Source organism: Trachinotus anak, unplaced genomic scaffold (assembly GCF_046630095.1).
Source record: "Trachinotus anak isolate AG129_WGS33_773 ecotype Australia unplaced genomic scaffold, CSIRO_AGI_Tana_v1 ptg000025l, whole genome shotgun sequence".
Classification (NCBI taxonomy): Eukaryota; Metazoa; Chordata; class Actinopteri; order Carangiformes; family Carangidae; genus Trachinotus; species Trachinotus anak.
Window position 1 is genome coordinate 4,487,601 of NW_027273876.1, and position 18,178 is coordinate 4,505,778.

Genomic DNA, 18,178 nt, shown 5'->3' on the forward strand with positions numbered 1-18,178 from the left:
AAAAATAAAAATAAAAATAAAATAAATTAATTAATAAAATAAATAGAATAAATAAAAATAAAATAAAATAAAAAATAAATAAAATAAAAAAAAATAAATAAAATAAAATAAAATAAAAAATTAAAAAATAGATAAATAAAAATAATAATAATAATAATGACAATAATAATTATAAATTTGCAGAAATAGTTAATAAAAGTAAATAATAAATGTAAATAAATAAAAGTATCCATGGGATTTCTTTTGTATGTAGTTGTATAATAGCACCACATTTAATTATAATACGGTAAGAATAATAATAATATAATAATAATACGTTTGTAGAAATAGTTAATAAAAGTAAATTAAAAATGTAAATAAATAAGTAAATAAATAAAAGTATGGGATTTTTTTTACAGTATTGTATATAGCGCCATATTTAACTATAATACTGTTTACTACGCTATGAACTGAAATTATCTGTTGTGCATCATACAGTAAGTGCTAAAATTAATATGAATAAAAATAAGTAGTCACTAAAGGACAGAGAAATTCAGTCTTCAATAAAGAAATATACCTATAAGATCCAAATGAGATCCCATCTTCCAAACTGCCTCCTTAAGAAAAGACTCAAAGGATTCTCTCTCTACTTTTGCATTTATCTTTGCTGAAGCTTCTGTAAAAGCATGACTTTTATTTGTAATGGATTATTTTAACTTTTACTTAATATCTTATTTTCTTCTGTCATCCTCTTTTTCTTGTTTCAATTGTTGTAATATGAAGTTTGTTTTTACATAACTGTCAAATGTACATTTTTGAAAGGATGTAGTTTGAATTTAATTATCACATTTCTGCACATAAGCTACATCCACCCACCTACACTCCATCCCTGAACATGACCTTCACAGGATGAACTAATAACAAACCTCTGCACATCTGTTGTTTTCCTAAGTGTAAAATGTTGAATGCACATCTGGACGTGCTGTAGTTCTGCGTCTTCTCTGATGTCAGTAGCTACAGTGTTTATTTGACTGGATATGCACAGCATTTAATAACGGAAAATAAATTTGTGTCAGTTCAGGGACAGCAGGTTCAGCTGGAAACGGGAGGACAATTTATTGTCGTCATAGTAAAGCTGCAGCAAAATTCAACGAGGTCCCAACATTCACATGACTCACATAAATCAGTCACTGCAGATGCTGAGTTTGCAGTTTTTCCTCATTCTGTCTGGGAGCTGCTGAGATCATGAGTCAGTCTGTCCACGAGGTTTCATCAAAAAACAACCTAAAATTCAAATCTGACAAACTCTTCACCCTAAATGTTGCCAAAACTTAATATAGTTCATTTGATTGCAAGCAGGATTAAAAACAACAACACTATATAGTGGTATATTCCAAATATTTGTGTGTTTTTATTCCAGCTTAGTCAGAGTTTACATGATGAAATGATCCAAATGAGATGAATCATGCAAACAAGACAAGCATCTACCTTTGTTCTGGCAGAAGAGGGCAGTGTCCTCCACCTTTAACCACACAGTTTCCACATCTGACAGTTTCTCTCACACAACACTGCATGACTACTTCAGTTTTAACCTGTGCATAGAAACATTTTTCTGGTTTCACAGTGAAGCCAATAATTAAAAAGAAAAAAACAAAAACCCACAGACAATCCAGCAGCGTTGTTGCTCCTGCCACTTTGTAGAAGGCACAGATTGTAAGGAGGCTTGGCAGACAGAAGCATTTTCCAACACTGAGACACTAAACAGGCAAAGAAAACAACTCCAGACGAGTCACAGAAGGAAAGACAAACTAACACAGATCTAATCTGGCAAAGAAACACGCTGTTCCTGAGAGGAGATCATTTGGTTTCTCAGCAGGAGAACACAGTGCCCCTTTTGTCTGTCATGTTTAACGTAAGAAAACATTCGACCCGAGAGAAAGACAAGTAGAATCAGATAAAAAAAGAAACAACATGATTGATCAAAAATCCCACAGCTTTCCCACCGATAAGCACCAATCTGAAGATGTCGAAGCTAACGAGCGTTTCATCAGGACTATTTATTAGAAAATCAAGATAACGGACATGAACACACAAGTATCTGCTCTTGTGCAGGTGACAGTAACCACCGCTCGCAGCCTCAGAGGCCTTTGTTGAAGTAAACTCGTTGTACGCTGTCTCCATATCGAGACGCGATGGAGTCTCTCAGCTCCGGCTCCAGCTTCGACACAGCCATGGAGCTGTTGAGAGAAAGATGGTGAGGAAGGAGAAGAGGAACGTGGTCAGAATTAGTCTGATTAAACAAACTAATGCTGGTTTGTTTGCTTATGCAGAACGTTTCAGACTAAACAAACTGTCCTAATCGTTACAAATGAGAACAGGAGCTGGAGAGGGCACGAGTTTCTCAGACTAAATCCATTAGTGGAATTAGGTAACAGTGCATTTTCATTCATCCGCTTTAAAAACATTTTCAGGTTCACAAATAAAATTCCCGAACCCCATCAGCCCATTTCCCAAACATGTAATTTGAAATATAACCTTTATATTAAACATATCCTATACATTACTAAAAGGTACTATATATTCACTTGAATAGGAAAACATTCCTTAATCAACCAGATAATAATCTAATCTTCATCTTCCAAACATCTCAGACTGTGTCCACACTAAGATAAATTACAAAATGCTCATTTCAGGCATTTTTCATACAGATTTCCATCAAAACTTTTACTAATAAACATCAGAAATGAGCTAAATCTTATCTTCTTTAAAGCTCTGTCTGTCCTCTCCTGCTCTCAGCACCACACAAAGTTGTTTGTAAAGCACTTTTCAACAACAGGGCAATTCAAAGTGCTTCATATAAAGACATAAAGGCATTAAGACGAGATGTAGAAGGAAAACAAGGCAATATAAACAGACAATAAAAAGAACACAGGATTAAAAACAAAGTAAAATATAAGATAAAAACAAACTACAGCAGAATAAAACTGATTAAATAGTAGAATAAAAAATTACAGATAACTGCCTTTCAAATTTATTTGTGACAACGAAGCCAGTCTGACTAAAACCAGTGGGATAAAAATGCACCGTTAAGTTTATAAGCTACATGTGTGAGCAGGTTAAAGTACAGAAACAGGTTCATTACCATCTCTGAGGAAACAGGGAGCAGGCGGCCGGCACCATGAAGATCAAACTTCAAAAAGAAAAAAAAACAAAAAACCAAAAGAACAAAAGTTAATTTTTCTTTCTATGCGCTGAATGCTCGTTAAAATTCCCGTGAACCCTTTAACCCTTCCTACTTACAACACGCCAACCATCATCACTTGAATTGGTCCGTGGAGAAAAGTGATTCTCTGTGAAAAGACAGAAAAAGACTTGATAACACATGCACATATTCATGTTGAGGATTTCACCAGTGAAGACAGAGGTCTGACCTGCATGAACTTGTACTTCTCCAGCCTCTGCATGATGATGGGGAGGATAACTGACAGAGGAGAAGAGAAAAGTTAAGAGAGGATGAGGATAACTTGAAGAGCTCAGTAAAATGTTTATGAACTGAAACTTTGTCCTCGTACTCATTCCTGGTGCGGCCATGGTGATCCGAGAGATGACCACCTGCGTGATGCCTTTTACTGCTGCTTTCTGTGGAGGAGATGAAAGATGGATTTGTGAAGAAAATCTATTGCACATTTACATTTTTAAATACATAGATAACGCAGAGTGCTGACCGTAGAGTGACCCAGTTTGTTCCCGTTTTCATCTGTGACAGCGATGCCGTTCAGAATTTCCCTGAGAAGACGACATGAGAGGTTTGTCGTTATGGCTGCAGGTATTTGGTCATAACTCAAAGCGCTGCACACATGGAAAATTTGACCTGATGATGGTGTTCGATAAAAAGTTAAGAGAACAGGAGGGCTGAACTACATGCAAAAAAAAAATATATTTTTTTATTATTTTGGCAGATTATAAGTGATATCAGTCACGATTTTAGTTGGAAATTTTTTCATTCAATTCGCACAGAAAAAAATAATATAAAATGATGATGGTGTGATTTTTATTGGGTCTTACACCAAACAAACATGTTCCTTTACATCTGGAGAATATGATTTGTCGGCCAGGGCGTCTCTGTAGCACCACAATGCTTCATTTATGGCTGGTTGTGACACATTTTACCTTTATCAGAAAAAAATGCAGCTCCTGCAATTTGAATATTGCACTTGGCCATATTGTGATTTCCATAACATTTTCATTACAATTCATCCACTGGTGAACATGAATATCTTTGCCATATTTCATGGGGATCAATCAGTGAGTAAGAAAAATGTGCATAATTGATGCAAAGCCTGAGACATCCTGACCTTTAGTCTTGAGTATGAGCCAAGGTTCAAAAACACTGGATCCTTCATTTCCCATAAAGCACCTCTACACATTTTTTATTAAACCCCCACTTCCTGGTATACGCCTGAATTTGTCAAAACTCCATGGCTCCGGTTTGTAACAGAAATTTGTAGTTGCTTAGTCCAAAATGAGATTCCTCAGCTTAAAGTGAATAATTAAAACTCTTCCTGAGCCGCAGCAGATTTTACAGTCTCAGTTTTCCCTGGAAATAACAAATTGACTTTAACATGTAAAATTGGTGGAGTGCTCCTTTAAGTATGACTTGAGACTCATATCTGCAGCTGTGGGGCACACAACCTCCCACACAGGAAGATAAACTGTATATAAAAAGGTACATGCATGACTCTATGTATGTGTATTTATATGTAAACAAACTGATGTTGTCATGCAGCGTGTGTGGGTAAAAAAAAAAAAAAAAAAAAAAGTCTATATTTACATTTAACTTAATTTTATTTTTGGCACTCCACGTACGTAATCACAGCCTTTAAAAAAAGACCCACTCAGTGCCAAACATGTCTCGCCTCTATTTTAAGATCAGTAACGGTGCGTGAACACCTCATCTCATCATTTAACACAGGAAATGTGCTGTGATTGGGCGTTCTCAGGATGTCTGCTCTGAGAGAGACACTTTGATTTCACCAATGAAATCTGCACAATAAGTGTTTTTTAGGAGTTCAGAGAGGACAGACTCACTGTTGTCTCATCATAGGAATGTTAACGCAGTTGGCTGCTGCCACTGCTGCAAACGGGACCCAGCGAGCCACAAGAGGAGGAGCTTTCTGCAGGAGAACGTGGAGAGGGGAAACAGAAACATAAGGCAGGTGTTGACGACACAATCCCTGATCCAAATATGTAGGAAACAGCAGAAAACATCACTCCAAAACAGACTTGATATTACAGTAGTACAGGTGTCAATAATAAGAGTTTAGATGGGTTATGATCTGATGCATATTACATCTGTGTATATCTCTAAATTTACAAGTATATCATAGCCCCTGTTGTGGAAGGAAACAAGATCATAGGATGCAGTTAAAAGCATCTTATGGTATTTTTTTTCTCTTCTATTTTAAAAAAGCTCAAGAATGAACTTTCAGGCTCAACATCAGCTGATTTGGTCTCAGTGTTTTTTTTAGTGCATTTCTTCTGCTGCTAACACGAGACAGGAAACACACCTGCATGATTAACTGTTCGTAATTATCCCGATGAGATTGGTGATAAATTAAGTTTAAAGAGTGACTCATTAAAAACACTAAGCCCTCAGTGAGCTGGTGTTTGTACCTTTGTGTAGAGGTTGAGTCCGACCGCCGTCGCTAACGCTGTGCTGGTTGCTGTGACGTAGGCGACTCCGATCTGCCTGAGAGACACAACAGTGACGCAGGACAGACAGATCCATTAACACTTGTCACATTCAGATGAGGTTTAAAAACACATTTATTTATATTTAGCCACATGTTTGTTTCAGTGTGAGCTGGTTTTCAGAGGGCGGTGGTAATGCACCTGAAGCCAGCTGAAAAACACCAGAAGAAGAACTCCCACAGATGGACTACATCTTTACGTCATCTTTACAGACTCATGTGCGTTAGGTCCAGCTCCACGGACTCTACGAGACCTCTGAAGCTGCCCTGTGGGGTCTTATTCCATCCCACATCCTCCAACACGTCGCTGATTTGCCCCTCCTCAGATCAGTGCTGGTACGAACTCACTGATCCGGAGCACCTCACAAGCTTCAACATACTCCAAGCTGTTTCTCCCACATCCAACACACTGACAAACAGAACCCACTGTTCCCTTACAGCCTAATATATCCCAGACTGTTATTACAAGATAATAATGTTATCCACTTCAGCTGTAGGTGGTTGCACAGTCTTGCAGTTAAGCGTGTAAAAAAAGAAAAAAGAAATACTGTTGTAGCTATTCTTTCTTTGGTGTTTTTATTTATTTATTTATTTCTGGTGCATTACCAACAGCTCCTGAGCTCGAGTGGCCGAGCCTGATTTGTGTGTAAAACCAAGGCAGGCAACAATAGAGAGACATGTATGTGTAAACGAAGAAGGAAAGTGTACTACATGTGGATTTTGTCTGGATAAGAGACTCTTAACATCACAAGTGCTCACGGAGCCTCGTTCGTTCTTACTTGGGAGTGATTGGGGAGGCAGCGTTGCGGTTTGTGTAGTTGACCAGAGCGTTGAAGGACTGATTCACCCACTGCCAGAACACCACAGCAGGAACTGTCCTAAAAACACAGTTATGAAACCTCTGAAGCTTCCTCTGTGAAACTGCAGCATGTGGTAAAAAGCAGCTCATCCTGTTTGCTCTTCGCTACCTGTAGAACTGCAGCATGAAGCCGGTGATGGCCATCCCTCCAGGGACCTGGAAGGACATGCGGCCGATGAGGTTCATACGGTCTCCTGTGTCAGGGTGGAAGGCCGAGTCGTACAGCTTCTTGGCGTAGTGGAGCTGCTCCTCTGTGGTGCCGGGAGGGATGGATCCTGCCCTGGAGAACGTCAAAACACACACAATGGACACACTCGCATTTTCATACCTACAGAAATGTTCTTGCAAAGCCTGTTTTTTGAGTTGTGGCTCGTTTTTCATGTTGAATCTTGCAGGTGACACGGTTAAAATGTTGACCCAAGGGGAAATCCACCCTGAAACAGATTTTACATGCTGTGCACCATCTTTATGCTTCTTTCCAGAGCTTCTACTACTGATTATTTTCATTATCAATCAATCTCAGGATTCATTTTTTTCCATTGATAGATTGTTTAGTCAGAAAATGGTGATAAAAGCACAGTGACCAAATTACTTGTTTTCTCCAGAACCCCAAAATATTCAATGTAGCAACAGAACACAAAAAAAGCAGCAAAGCAGTAATTCCTTTTTTTATTTCTACATTTTTTATTGTTAGTAATGTGGTCTGTCACTTCCACATAGGAATAAAATCGCCTGCATAAGCACAAAAGTTTCACAGGAAACAGTGCGGCATGAAATCAAGCATTATGGTTTTTAATTTTAGCTCATTGACGTCAGCCTCACCATTTAGTGTTCACTCTCTTTACACAGTATCAGAGCTGTTTTAAGTTAATGTTACTGTAAACAGAGGTTCATACTGCTGCTGCTTCACACTGAAAGCGCTCCGGCGAAACATGGCGTGGCTTTTATTCTGAATCAATCACAGGGAAGATGACATTACTGTCAGCAGAGTTACCATTGACTGCGTTCATTCATTCATTCATCCATCAAAATGCTTCTACAGAAACGAGACGAGTCATGTTTTGCATGTTTTGCATTTTTTGACAGCAGATCAGTTTTGAACATTGTGGAGAGCGAGGAGCAGTTAGCTGAAGAGCTGCAGGCGACATGTGCAGCATGTAATCAGATCACAGTTTCAACAGAGCGGGAGAGGCTGCTAGTCCCGGAGAAGTTTACCCATATAGTGCATTCCTATATAGTGATATCTTTAACGTTACTTATCACACTAACCCGGGACTCTCCTGGATAATGTCACAACCCTACAGCTTTATGTTAAGACCACCAGTTTTAATTATTTTCACTTTGCTTCAGAGAAATCATGTTTTGTCCATCATTTTGACGTGGTAGCCAGGTCTAAATACTACAATACCCATGAGCCTCAGGAGCAGTTGCTGGGGTATAATCGCACCAAACACCCCATAGGAGTCGTAGTTAACTCCTACCCTGAAAATTTCATGAACACAAGCTCATACCCTTGACTTTTTATCCAAGAAATCAGATATTTTGCAATTAGTTATTCATCACTTGGGCTGATGATTGAGCCGAGAGAGTTTTGCAATGATCCGAGGCGTAGCAGAGCCCCAACTGTGAGTCATGAAATATTTTTAATGGAAAAAATGAGAAAGATTTCCAGGACCAAATGCACCAGAAATAGTTCCACCTACTGCAAAACTCTATTATTATTGACAAACTTCTTTATGAAAACTTAATGAGTTTGTTTGGCTGCGCTGTAACAGATACACTAATGTTTTATTGTATTTCTGTCAAAGAAACTTTGAAAACAAGTGTTGGAGCTACACTTGGTGTTACTGCCTGTGACCATGAGCATTACAACTTTAAACATAGTATCTCTAAAATTTGTTTAAAGAGGTTGTGATGTCAGTCAATAATTCTGTGTTTACAGATAAAATTCAAGTGTTTCCGAGAGATATAGATACTGTTCATAAATATAAGAATAATAATATACTTTAATGTCCAAAATTATTGGAATAGTATGACAAACATATGTTATGTTTTAGTTTTTACCTTCTCTCTCTAATTTATTGTAAATTTTCTCTCATACTGCTGAAAAACCGACTTCAGAAATTTACAACATGAGCCTGAGGATTGTCATGAACAGTTAAATGAGTTGGTTACAATTTGTGTGACACTATTTTCAGTTTCATTAGATCTTTTTTTGTGCATTTTCTCACCTGCAGCTTTCTACTAAAGCTTTGGCCTCATCCAAGCGTGAGTCAGGTAAGAGCGCCGTTCGACAGTCGGTGATGTTGAAGAAGTGTTTCAGTCGGCCCATAAATGTGGACTGATCCCATCGTGGTGCATCGATGTCAAACGAACTCAAAGCCATTGTGGTTATAAAAAAAAAAAGGGTCCCAACCAAAGAGTCCAAACTTAATGCATTAAAAGGTTAAAAGCCTGCGGTTGGCCTCTGTTCTCTCTGCAGACGATTACTCAGCAGCTGCCGTCAAAACCTGGAGAAGAAAAGGGGATGTTTTTAATATAACTTGCTGGATTTGGAAATAAAGAAATGATACAACATAAAAACACAAGAGACCGACCCGGCTGTAAGTAAAGCCTTAAGCGATTTATAGTTAATGAACGAATTACACGAATGTCACAATCTGGTTGATGTGTTTGACCGTGATGTCAAACCAGCTGATGTAACATGAACAGCTCTTTAGTTCAGTGGGTCGGAGGGAGAGACATTACTTTACCTTTGAACTTTGAACTCCAATGCCCACTGGTCTATTGTGCACTGAGTCCAGGTGAATAGATATAAGGGCTGCAACCAATAATTATTTTCATTATCAAATCTGTAATTATTATTTTTTCATCACTCTGGCATTTTATAGTTGAGACCATAAATCAAGAAAATAATTACCAGATTAATCAATAATGAAAATAATCATTACTTACATGTATGATAATGTAAATTATCATTAATAAAATCAAGTTAAAAACCTAAAATACATAAGATTTTTTTTCTTTTCTTTGTCATATATAACAGTGAACTGAACAGTGTTGGGCTTCATACAGTTAGTCAGTTACAACAAGCTACATGTCCTGAAGAACATGCTGTGCTGTGGAAAATCATAAACAGGCATTTTTCTCACAGTTATTCTGACATTTTATGATACAAAATGATTCATCCATTGATTGAGAAAATAATCAGAGCTAAAAGGTAGATTATTTTAATTCCTGGAGCCACAGAATCTGATGGAGTCGGTATCCTAGAGCTGCAACAATTAGCGATTTAATCTATTAGTTATCTTAATTCCTTTATAATTGACTGATCTTTCAGCCATTTTTCGAGCAGAAACACCAAAGATGTGCTGTGAGGATTTGCTGCTCTTCTTTGTCATGTGTGACAGTCACTGAAAAATCTTTGGGTTCTGGACTGACGGTCGGACAAAACAAGCATTTTGAAGAGATGACTTTGTTTTTTAAGAATTTCCATTTTCACTTCATAGACTCATTTTCATTTTATAGACTTATCAATTAATTATCAGTAGATTAAACAATAATGAGAATTACCAGTGAAAGCTCTAAATTACCCGTCTTTGTATTATGAACCCTGTGGATGTGATCACTGAGATACTGTTGTTCTATATATTATGCACAGCACCAGGTTGTAGTTTTTTGGATATAGCCGCCTCCCAGGCTGTTGTAAATTGTTGTTTGCTAACATGCGCCCTTGGGCTCGAACTCAACATATCCCTAGACAAACATAAACTCCTGTTCCTCCCTAAAAAATTATCACTTCCACTGGAAATCATTGACCACCTCCTGGTAAATGGTTCCACAGTTTGTCATTTTGGGTTTTTGCTGCTGCAGCATTTTGCTTCCCATTGTCCAACTGGAGGATCCAGAAACTGCTGATCCAGCTCAAACATCCCACTGTACATATTTAACACTACATGACTAATTATTTACTGTAGGAATTATCTGAAAACAAATCTCACAACAGAAACCGGCCCTGTGTGGTTTGATCTGTCAATAAAGGGCATGTGGAGAGGAGAGCAGTATATCAGTGCTCTCTGAAGGCTCAGTCCGGCTGGAACCGGATTGTTCTTGAAGCTGTTTGTTTAGAAAGTAGGGTAGAGGCCTGCAGAACCTTGTGGGGAACACTGAGCACGAGCCAAAAGTCAAAGTGGCCCTAAATACCATGACATACCAATAACAATATACCAACAAAGATTAGGACTGACAGGCAGCAAAGGATGAAGCTCCCTGTGGAGAAACTGGGTCATCAGCCTGTAAAGGAAACACTGTATGTAATAACAAGCAGCCCTGATATACTAAGGCTGCAAATAATGATTTTCCTTAGCGGTTATCCTGTTGAATAGTTTTATTAACAGATTCATCATTTGGTTTATAAAATGTGTAAAAATTGCTTGTTTTGACCGAACTACAGTCGAAAACACAAAGATATTGAGTTTACAATGATATTAAAAACAGAAAAACGCAGCAAATCCTGACATTTGAAAAACTGAGACCTGCAAATGTTTGGCATGTTTTGCTGTTGCTTCATAGCCAACGTCCCCATTAACAGCTGTTTACTTAACAGAAGGAAGAAGCTGTTTCCAGCGGTGGACACAGCTGTCTTGGGTTGTTTCTATGACTTCTTGTCTTCTACTGAAACCAGCTGAGCCACTGCAGCGTCCAGGCTGCCCATGTTATTGACATAAACACAGCAATTGTAAACAGTTGTTAATGCTCATGTTTCCACAAAGAAACCTTTGGTATCGTCACTGATATGTTTGAAAGTTTGCAGGTGCGTTGTCGTTTACAGACCTGCAACTTGAACTATATCATGAAAATGGTCTATTAATAGTAAACTGATGCAAGAATCTGGAAAGTAGAGCTGACAAGAAAATGAATCTGCAGTCATATTGACAAAAACTATGGCTCATCTATTGATTAGATTATTGTTACACATTCATTATTGTTTGAGCAGCATTTCCCTGCTGTAGTTGGCTGAGCTGGAGTGATTAATTAATCATGAAAACAATTGTCAGATTCAGCTGTATTACTGCTTTAGTCCAACTGGCAGGTCAAACCTCACATTTTAATTAAGATGAATTACAATCAATAACATAATAATAAAAATAAAGAAAACGCAGCAAATTGTCACAACTGAGCGGCTGAAACCATCAAAACTTTGGCATTTTTACATGAAGAATAACTCAGTTACCAAAATTATCAACTAATTGATTTAATCTATGGCAAAACATCATATTTTCTTAGCTCTTCATAAGCTTTGTGTGTAAAACTATTAATTTGTAAAGTAACCAGTAGCACCAGCTGTCAGATAACTGTAGTGGAGTGAAAAGTACATTTCCCTGTCAGATGTGGTGGAGTATAAGTATAAAGTGGCATGGAAATCAGATACTCAAGTCAAGTACATGTGCCTCAGATTTGTACTTAAGCCCAGTACTTTGGTAACATAAGCTGCTTGAGGTGGACAAACTGGATCTGCAGAGCTAAGCTAAGCTAACATCTGAAGACATCTGGATGACTATCAGCTGATCAGTCAACAGCGGTTTTAAACTTGTTTATGCAGAAAATGTGTGAATCTACATTTGCATTGGGTGTAACAGGCAGATAAGTGGACAGAGTGAGGTGCTGTGTTGAGTCCAACAAAATGAAATGTCAGTCGGAGCATGCAGAGTGATGCAACACCACTGGAGCTGGCAGCCAGCTTCTGCAGAAATCACAGAGGAACAGCGGGCTGCAACCTGCAGACAGAACCTGCAGACAGAACCTGCAGACAGAACCCGGACACTTACCTCGTTTCAGCCGCAGACACAAAGTACCGCAGCCCGTCAGGTGAACCAGAAGAGCTCAATGTGGCAGAGGAGAGAAATGTGCATGTGGCAGGCCGTCCTCCAATCAGGGGCTGGGGCAGGTCCCCACCGACCAACGCTCCCGGGTTTCTGCAGGAGCTGAAGTGAAAACACAGAAGAGACTCGTTCATATGATGGAGGTGCGTGGATTCATGAGCAGGAGCTTATTAACCCTCCAGGAAATGAATCGTGGAGCTACTGATTTCCCTTCATTTGAAACATTTAGCACGAAGCTAATACTTTGGTGCTGCGTTCACGTCTTATCACAAGAGTCGTAAATATGGCAATTCCAGTGGGTAAAAACGTTCGTGTCAAACTGCAATTATGCATCGTCACCAAAATGGGAAGAGAAAGAAAAACACCCATTCTTACCGACTTGGGTGTTTTCACGCATTATTCCAAAGTGGCCACACCTAATATTTAGTCTAAATCCGTTTCTTTTGTTGTGCTTCTGCAGACGGTTTGTTGACAGAAACTTGTGATACTTACAGTATCTGGTGAAAAAGAACAAGACATGTCAACAAAGAAAGAATGGCTGCAACACTACATGAAAATTATGTAGTATTAACACTAACACACTCCTCGGGGATGCAGCTAATGATTCAGAGCACTGTGAATTGTTCTTTTTTCAGTGAAACGATTAATCATTTAGTGTTAAACATCAAGAAATGTAAAAATAAAGTGAAAATGAATGATGTGCGGACACTCTTTGCTCGGGCCTGAGCTGTTTTCTCATCTTCTTCCTATTTTACCGACAGTACGTGAAACCAGCATGAGATCCAGTTTTATACGTAACTGTGCGTCTGACGTCACCCCCCTTAGTAACCCTCGGCGGCGTCTCCAGGAGAGAAGGCAACAAGATGGTGAGTTCAATTTATCCAATAATTAGCTCTTAACTGTAAACACCGAGCTCTAAAATGAGCAGATAACCACATTTAACGTCTCTCACTCGCACCCGTCTCCAGTTTAATCGCTTTCTCCGTCCGCATCTTACCCAGAAAAGCATTCAACTGCTGAAGCTGCCTTGTTGCTTCGTTCAGTTATCAGGGGAGATTAGCTTAGCACATTAGCTGTGTTTAGCTCCCATTTGCGTGCCGTGTATCGAAACAACTGCTCCTGGAGGCAGAGAAAGGAAAAAAACAATGGAGATGATGTGCCGGGCCGCTCACAGGACCTGTTGTTGCTCTCACCTGATGGCGCCGTTAGCTGAGCCCATCATCAAAAGCCGTGGTGGGGGGACTGGAAAGCACTTGTACGGCCTCTAAGTGAGGAGTCCGGCTATTTCTGCAATGGTGGTTATTCTGCAAAACTGCCCCCCCCCTCTCCATCCATCCATCCACCCCCGGCAAAATAACCTTACACAGCTGTCTTCCCTTTCATTGCTTGCTGCAGGGATTGCTGTCCATCCTACGTAAGCTAAAGAGCACACCAGACCAGGAGGTTAGGATACTGCTGCTGGGTCTGGACAACGGCGGGAAGACCACCCTGCTCAAACAGCTGGCATCTGAGGACATCAGCCACATCACCCCCACACAGGTGTGGAGAAAAGGCACACACACACACACAGTACTGAGCAAAAGTTTTAAGCACTAAATATAAAGTGAGGATGCTTAAAAAATGATGTCATGAATACTTTTAATTTATCAGTTAACTTCTTACAATGAGCAGTAAACAGGAAAAAAAACAAAATAAATTTGGTTCAACCACAATTTAAAAAGCACCAGTTCTAACACACTTGTCCGCAGTTATTCAAAATACTTGGCAGGTAGGTTTTTCAAAGTATCTTGGAGAACTTGCCACGGTTCTGTCTCAGTGTCCTCTGTCTCCTCATGTGATCCAAGCCAGACTCCATGATGTTGAGATCAGGGCTCTGAGGGGGCCAGACCATCTGTTGCAGGACTCCTTGTTCCTCTTGTTGTTGAAGTGTGGTTGTTGTTGAAGTTTCTTTTATGACTCTGGCTGTATGTTTGGGCTTGTTGTCATGCCACAAAATAAATTCAAGACTGATCAGAAACTTCCCTGATGGGACTGCATAAAAGATAAGGATCTAAATCTCACAACTGCCTTTTGGACAGTACTGTAAACTGACTTTTATTGGAGCGAAAATAATACAGCAAGGATGAGGGACTTTGCTCCTTGGCAGATGTATGAATTTTTGGCACCAGGAATTGCATCTGCTTCCCCTGTCTAATCCACTTCTGTGTTCTGTCCAGGGATTCAACATTAAGAGTGTCCAGTCGCAGGGTTTTAAACTGAATGTCTGGGACATTGGGGGCCAGAGGAAGATCAGGCCGTACTGGCGAAACTACTTTGAAAACACTGATGTGCTGGTGAGTGGATTTTAATGCACCAGACACTGCAAAGAAGCTGTGTTTTTATTAAAAGTTTACCCTGCAGTTTGGATCTGCTCGTCTTTGGTGAAGTCACTGTTTTTTATACATGAGCACCGAGGACCTGCTGAACATACTAACACAGAAAACTTGCATTTTGTTTCAGATTTATGTCATCGACAGCGCTGACAGAAAGAGGTTTGAGGAGACAGGTCAGGTATGTGCTGGGACGGTTCTGAGTCAGTGTGCACTATATGTGTACTAAATACTGTCATACAAATGACTTCTGTCAGAGTATCTGCACGCTGGTGGTCAGGTCAGGAAAATGTTTGTGTTGTTTACAACACTCCAGTACCAGTTGCAGAACTATTTGTGTTAGTGTAGCCAAATATATGGTGAAATAAACAAACAAATCACAATCTGTTGTTGCTTATTCCTACTATTAGGCACTTGAAGAATTGTTGTACAAAAGCCTGTGGCCTCATACCTACGACCGAATTAATACAACATCACTCCCTCTCCTGTGATATTGCTTAATTAATGCACTTTTCAAATCATTCCAGGCCATATTATCCTGATTTGTTTTCATTGATATATTTCATACTTTTATTGATATGATTGTGAAATAGGTATCAAATTAAATTCTATGTGGTACTAAGAGGTCTGCAGAGGTTTAAGCTCAGCAGAAATCCTGTTGTTTTGTCCAACCAACAGTCCAAAACCCCAAAAACATAAAATTTTCTGTCATAGAAGAATGTTTTTGTTTTGAGGTCCAATCAAGGCTTATGGAAGTTACATGAAGTCTCACAGGAGTCAAGTCTTCATTGCTGTGACTTTCACATCTGAAGTCTGCAGCTCTGTTTTTTATTAACACACAGCGCTGGTGCTGCTTCTTTTCTGTGAGAGTATTTGTGTGTGTGTCTTAATGTATAACTAACAGATGTGCGGCTGCGTGTGTGTGTTACAGGAGCTGGCTGAGTTGTTGGATGAAGAGAAGCTGAGTGGTGTTCCAGTTCTGATCTTTGCAAACAAACAGGACCTGCTGACAGCCGCCCCGGCCTCCGAGATCGCAGAGGGTCTCAACCTGCACACCATCCGTGATCGCATGTGGCAGATCCAGTCCTGCTCCGCCCTCACCGGGGAGGGGATTCAGGTGAGTCAGGCTTTTCCTTTTTTTTTTTTTTTGCATTAATGTTATTTTTGTTCTTTTATACTCTTCTTCTCACTATGCTGATGTTTTTTTTTTTTTTTTTTTTAAATCCACTTTCAGGAGGGCATGAATTGGGTTTGCAAGAGCGTCAACTCCAAGAAAAAATAGCTTTGCTTCTAGTCTTCTGCTACTCAGGAGGAACAGCAGCAGCAGCACACACACACATATACACTGACACTGACACACATTGTACCCTCCTGAGCCTTAGTACTATGGGATATACCTGTGAATGTAAACACTCTACTAATCCAACATGGACTTGGAGTTTTTAACCCCCTGCGTTCCTGTATCGCTGATGTCTACTAATCTCAACACATTTTTCTGCGCATCTTCCTCTACAAAGAAGGAGGGGGGGGGGGTGCCTTCAAAGGGAAAACCATGCCAGGAAATCAACCCCCTTCTGCTCCTCCAAGGTCCACCCACGTCAACATCAGTGCCCCAGCCAATCCCAGCCACCATCCACAGCCTGTCACAACCTCAAACATTCCCATTAAACCGCTGTCTTTCATTGGAATTCCAGCTTGTTCTTTAAACTCTTTCGCACTCTGTCCTGGAAACCAGCCTCCTCCACCCAACCTCCAACCACCCCTCCCATCTCCCATCATCTTTTTCTCCATCTCCTTCCTACAGGTTGACATGTTGTTTTTTTTTTTGTTTTTTTTTTTTGTTTTTTTTTTATCATTCCACGATGGCTGTAAGCGCTTTTCCTGCTATGGCTCTGTTTGAAGTGAGGTATATTTTTGTAATTGTTTTATTTATGGTGAAGTAGAGTGTAGAGTGCTTCTCAAACAACTGGTGTGGTGTGTGTGATTTTAAGGATGTTGGAGAAACAGTCCGACTCTCCCCACTAAAGAATAATACTGTACATGTTAATATGTATAAAAAAAAAATGAGATTCAAAGGTTAAGAGGAACTACATTTTTTTTTTTTTTGGATCAACTGTAAATAGCTTGGCCCTGTGTTCATATGTTACGTTATGCACATGTTATAGAGTATATGTCACCCTGCCGTACTTTGTAGTCTATAATATTTGCATATCTAATATATGCTGGCAGATTTTTAACAGAGGTATACTGTATGTACTGTATGTCCTGATGCATTTCTGTGTGCTCTTTGGATTAGTGAGGGAATTCACTCTTTAGGCGTGTCCTTTTGATATTCTTGAATGTAATCTGTCCAGAATTGAAGGTACTGTATGTGAATAAAAAAATAAGAAAAATGTTTCATTATTTTTATTGAATTAAGTGGTTTCCTGCACTAACAGACTGCAGTTCATTCAGATCACGGTGGGCAACATTTTCTTTTTTTTTGTTTTTTTGTAAATCTAAATAGGTTCTAGTGCTCACTCACCCCTAGCAGGTGGAGTCAGCTGTTCATGACAACAACTGAGCCTGTGTGGAGAGGCCTCTGTGGGAGACAGCAGCTGGGGGCTGGGGGTGGAGAGCATGGATGGATGGATGGATAGAGATGTTGCAGCTACTCCACATAAATCACAAAAACAATGCAATTAACAGACTAAACATAATAGAAGAGAGAAGAAACAAAACTAAACATAAATCATGATAATAAGAGAAATAAGAAGCACTGTTACTTAAATATAAAAATATGATCACTTTTAAAATTAAATTGCAAACATTACTCTGAAGAACTGTTATGTAGTTACATGAAAACAAAGAAGGCCAATGTGGCAACGTGACTGTATTGTCTCACTGACAAATTATGACTTGTCAGAGACAGTTCAAAGCAAATTTAAGAACAATTATCCCACATAAATGACAGGTATTTTCACCTTTACCAGTCATGAAGATGATTTCTAAGGTAGAAATGTCTTCATATCTTTTTAACAATATGCTGTAGATGGACCTTGTGCTCCTCAGACACCTACTAATTATTGACATTAGACAATCTGAGAAGGAAAATCAGTCTTTGATTTACTGCTCACAAGTCTTAGATGTAGACATCACTTTGTATAAAAGGGCCACACAGGCAGAAAAGGTCAAGATCCACTGATCTGTGCAAACAAAGTTTAACTTCTAAATGACAAATTAGTATTTTGTGTGTTTATCAGCTGATCATAACTAAAAATACAGGCCTGTGTTATTTCTAACAGCAACAAAGAAGATCAATACATTTCATACTTTGATCACAAATTGTACAAAAATGTC

The 18,178-nt window shown here is 39.2% G+C and overlaps 2 protein-coding genes across 4 annotated transcripts; one reads left to right on the forward strand and one right to left on the reverse strand.

The window, feature by feature from the left end:
• Nucleotides 1-1,360: 1,360 nt before the first annotated feature.
• sfxn2 (sideroflexin 2) lies at nt 1,361-12,556 on the reverse strand. 2 transcript variants are annotated; one of them, XM_071463064.1, is made up of 12 exons: nt 12,417-12,556; nt 8,820-9,098; nt 6,698-6,868; nt 6,509-6,607; nt 5,653-5,728; nt 5,068-5,153; nt 3,705-3,765; nt 3,552-3,618; nt 3,411-3,460; nt 3,280-3,329; nt 3,122-3,169; nt 1,361-2,216 (listed from the first exon to the last, which is right to left on the reverse strand). In XM_071463064.1, the coding sequence occupies exons 2-12, from the start codon at nt 8,972-8,974 to the stop codon at nt 2,117-2,119; spliced, it is 963 nt and encodes a 320-aa protein (XP_071319165.1). In that variant the 5' UTR covers nt 8,975-9,098; nt 12,417-12,556; the 3' UTR covers nt 1,361-2,116. The 2 variants fall into 2 exon arrangements, with proteins under 2 accessions (XP_071319165.1, XP_071319166.1); XM_071463065.1 differs by lacking the exon at nt 12,417-12,556 and adding an exon at nt 9,186-9,321.
• Nucleotides 12,477-17,234, forward strand: arl3b (ADP ribosylation factor like GTPase 3b). 2 transcript variants are annotated; one of them, XM_071463068.1, is made up of 7 exons: nt 12,477-12,613; nt 13,232-13,336; nt 13,866-14,009; nt 14,687-14,803; nt 14,970-15,020; nt 15,771-15,956; nt 16,074-17,234. In XM_071463068.1, the coding sequence occupies exons 2-7, from the start codon at nt 13,334-13,336 to the stop codon at nt 16,119-16,121; spliced, it is 549 nt and encodes a 182-aa protein (XP_071319169.1). In that variant the 5' UTR covers nt 12,477-12,613; nt 13,232-13,333; the 3' UTR covers nt 16,122-17,234. The 2 variants fall into 2 exon arrangements, with proteins under 2 accessions (XP_071319169.1, XP_071319168.1); XM_071463067.1 differs by lacking the exon at nt 13,232-13,336 and having other exon boundaries at nt 12,486-12,613.
• Nucleotides 17,235-18,178: the final 944 nt, after the last annotated feature.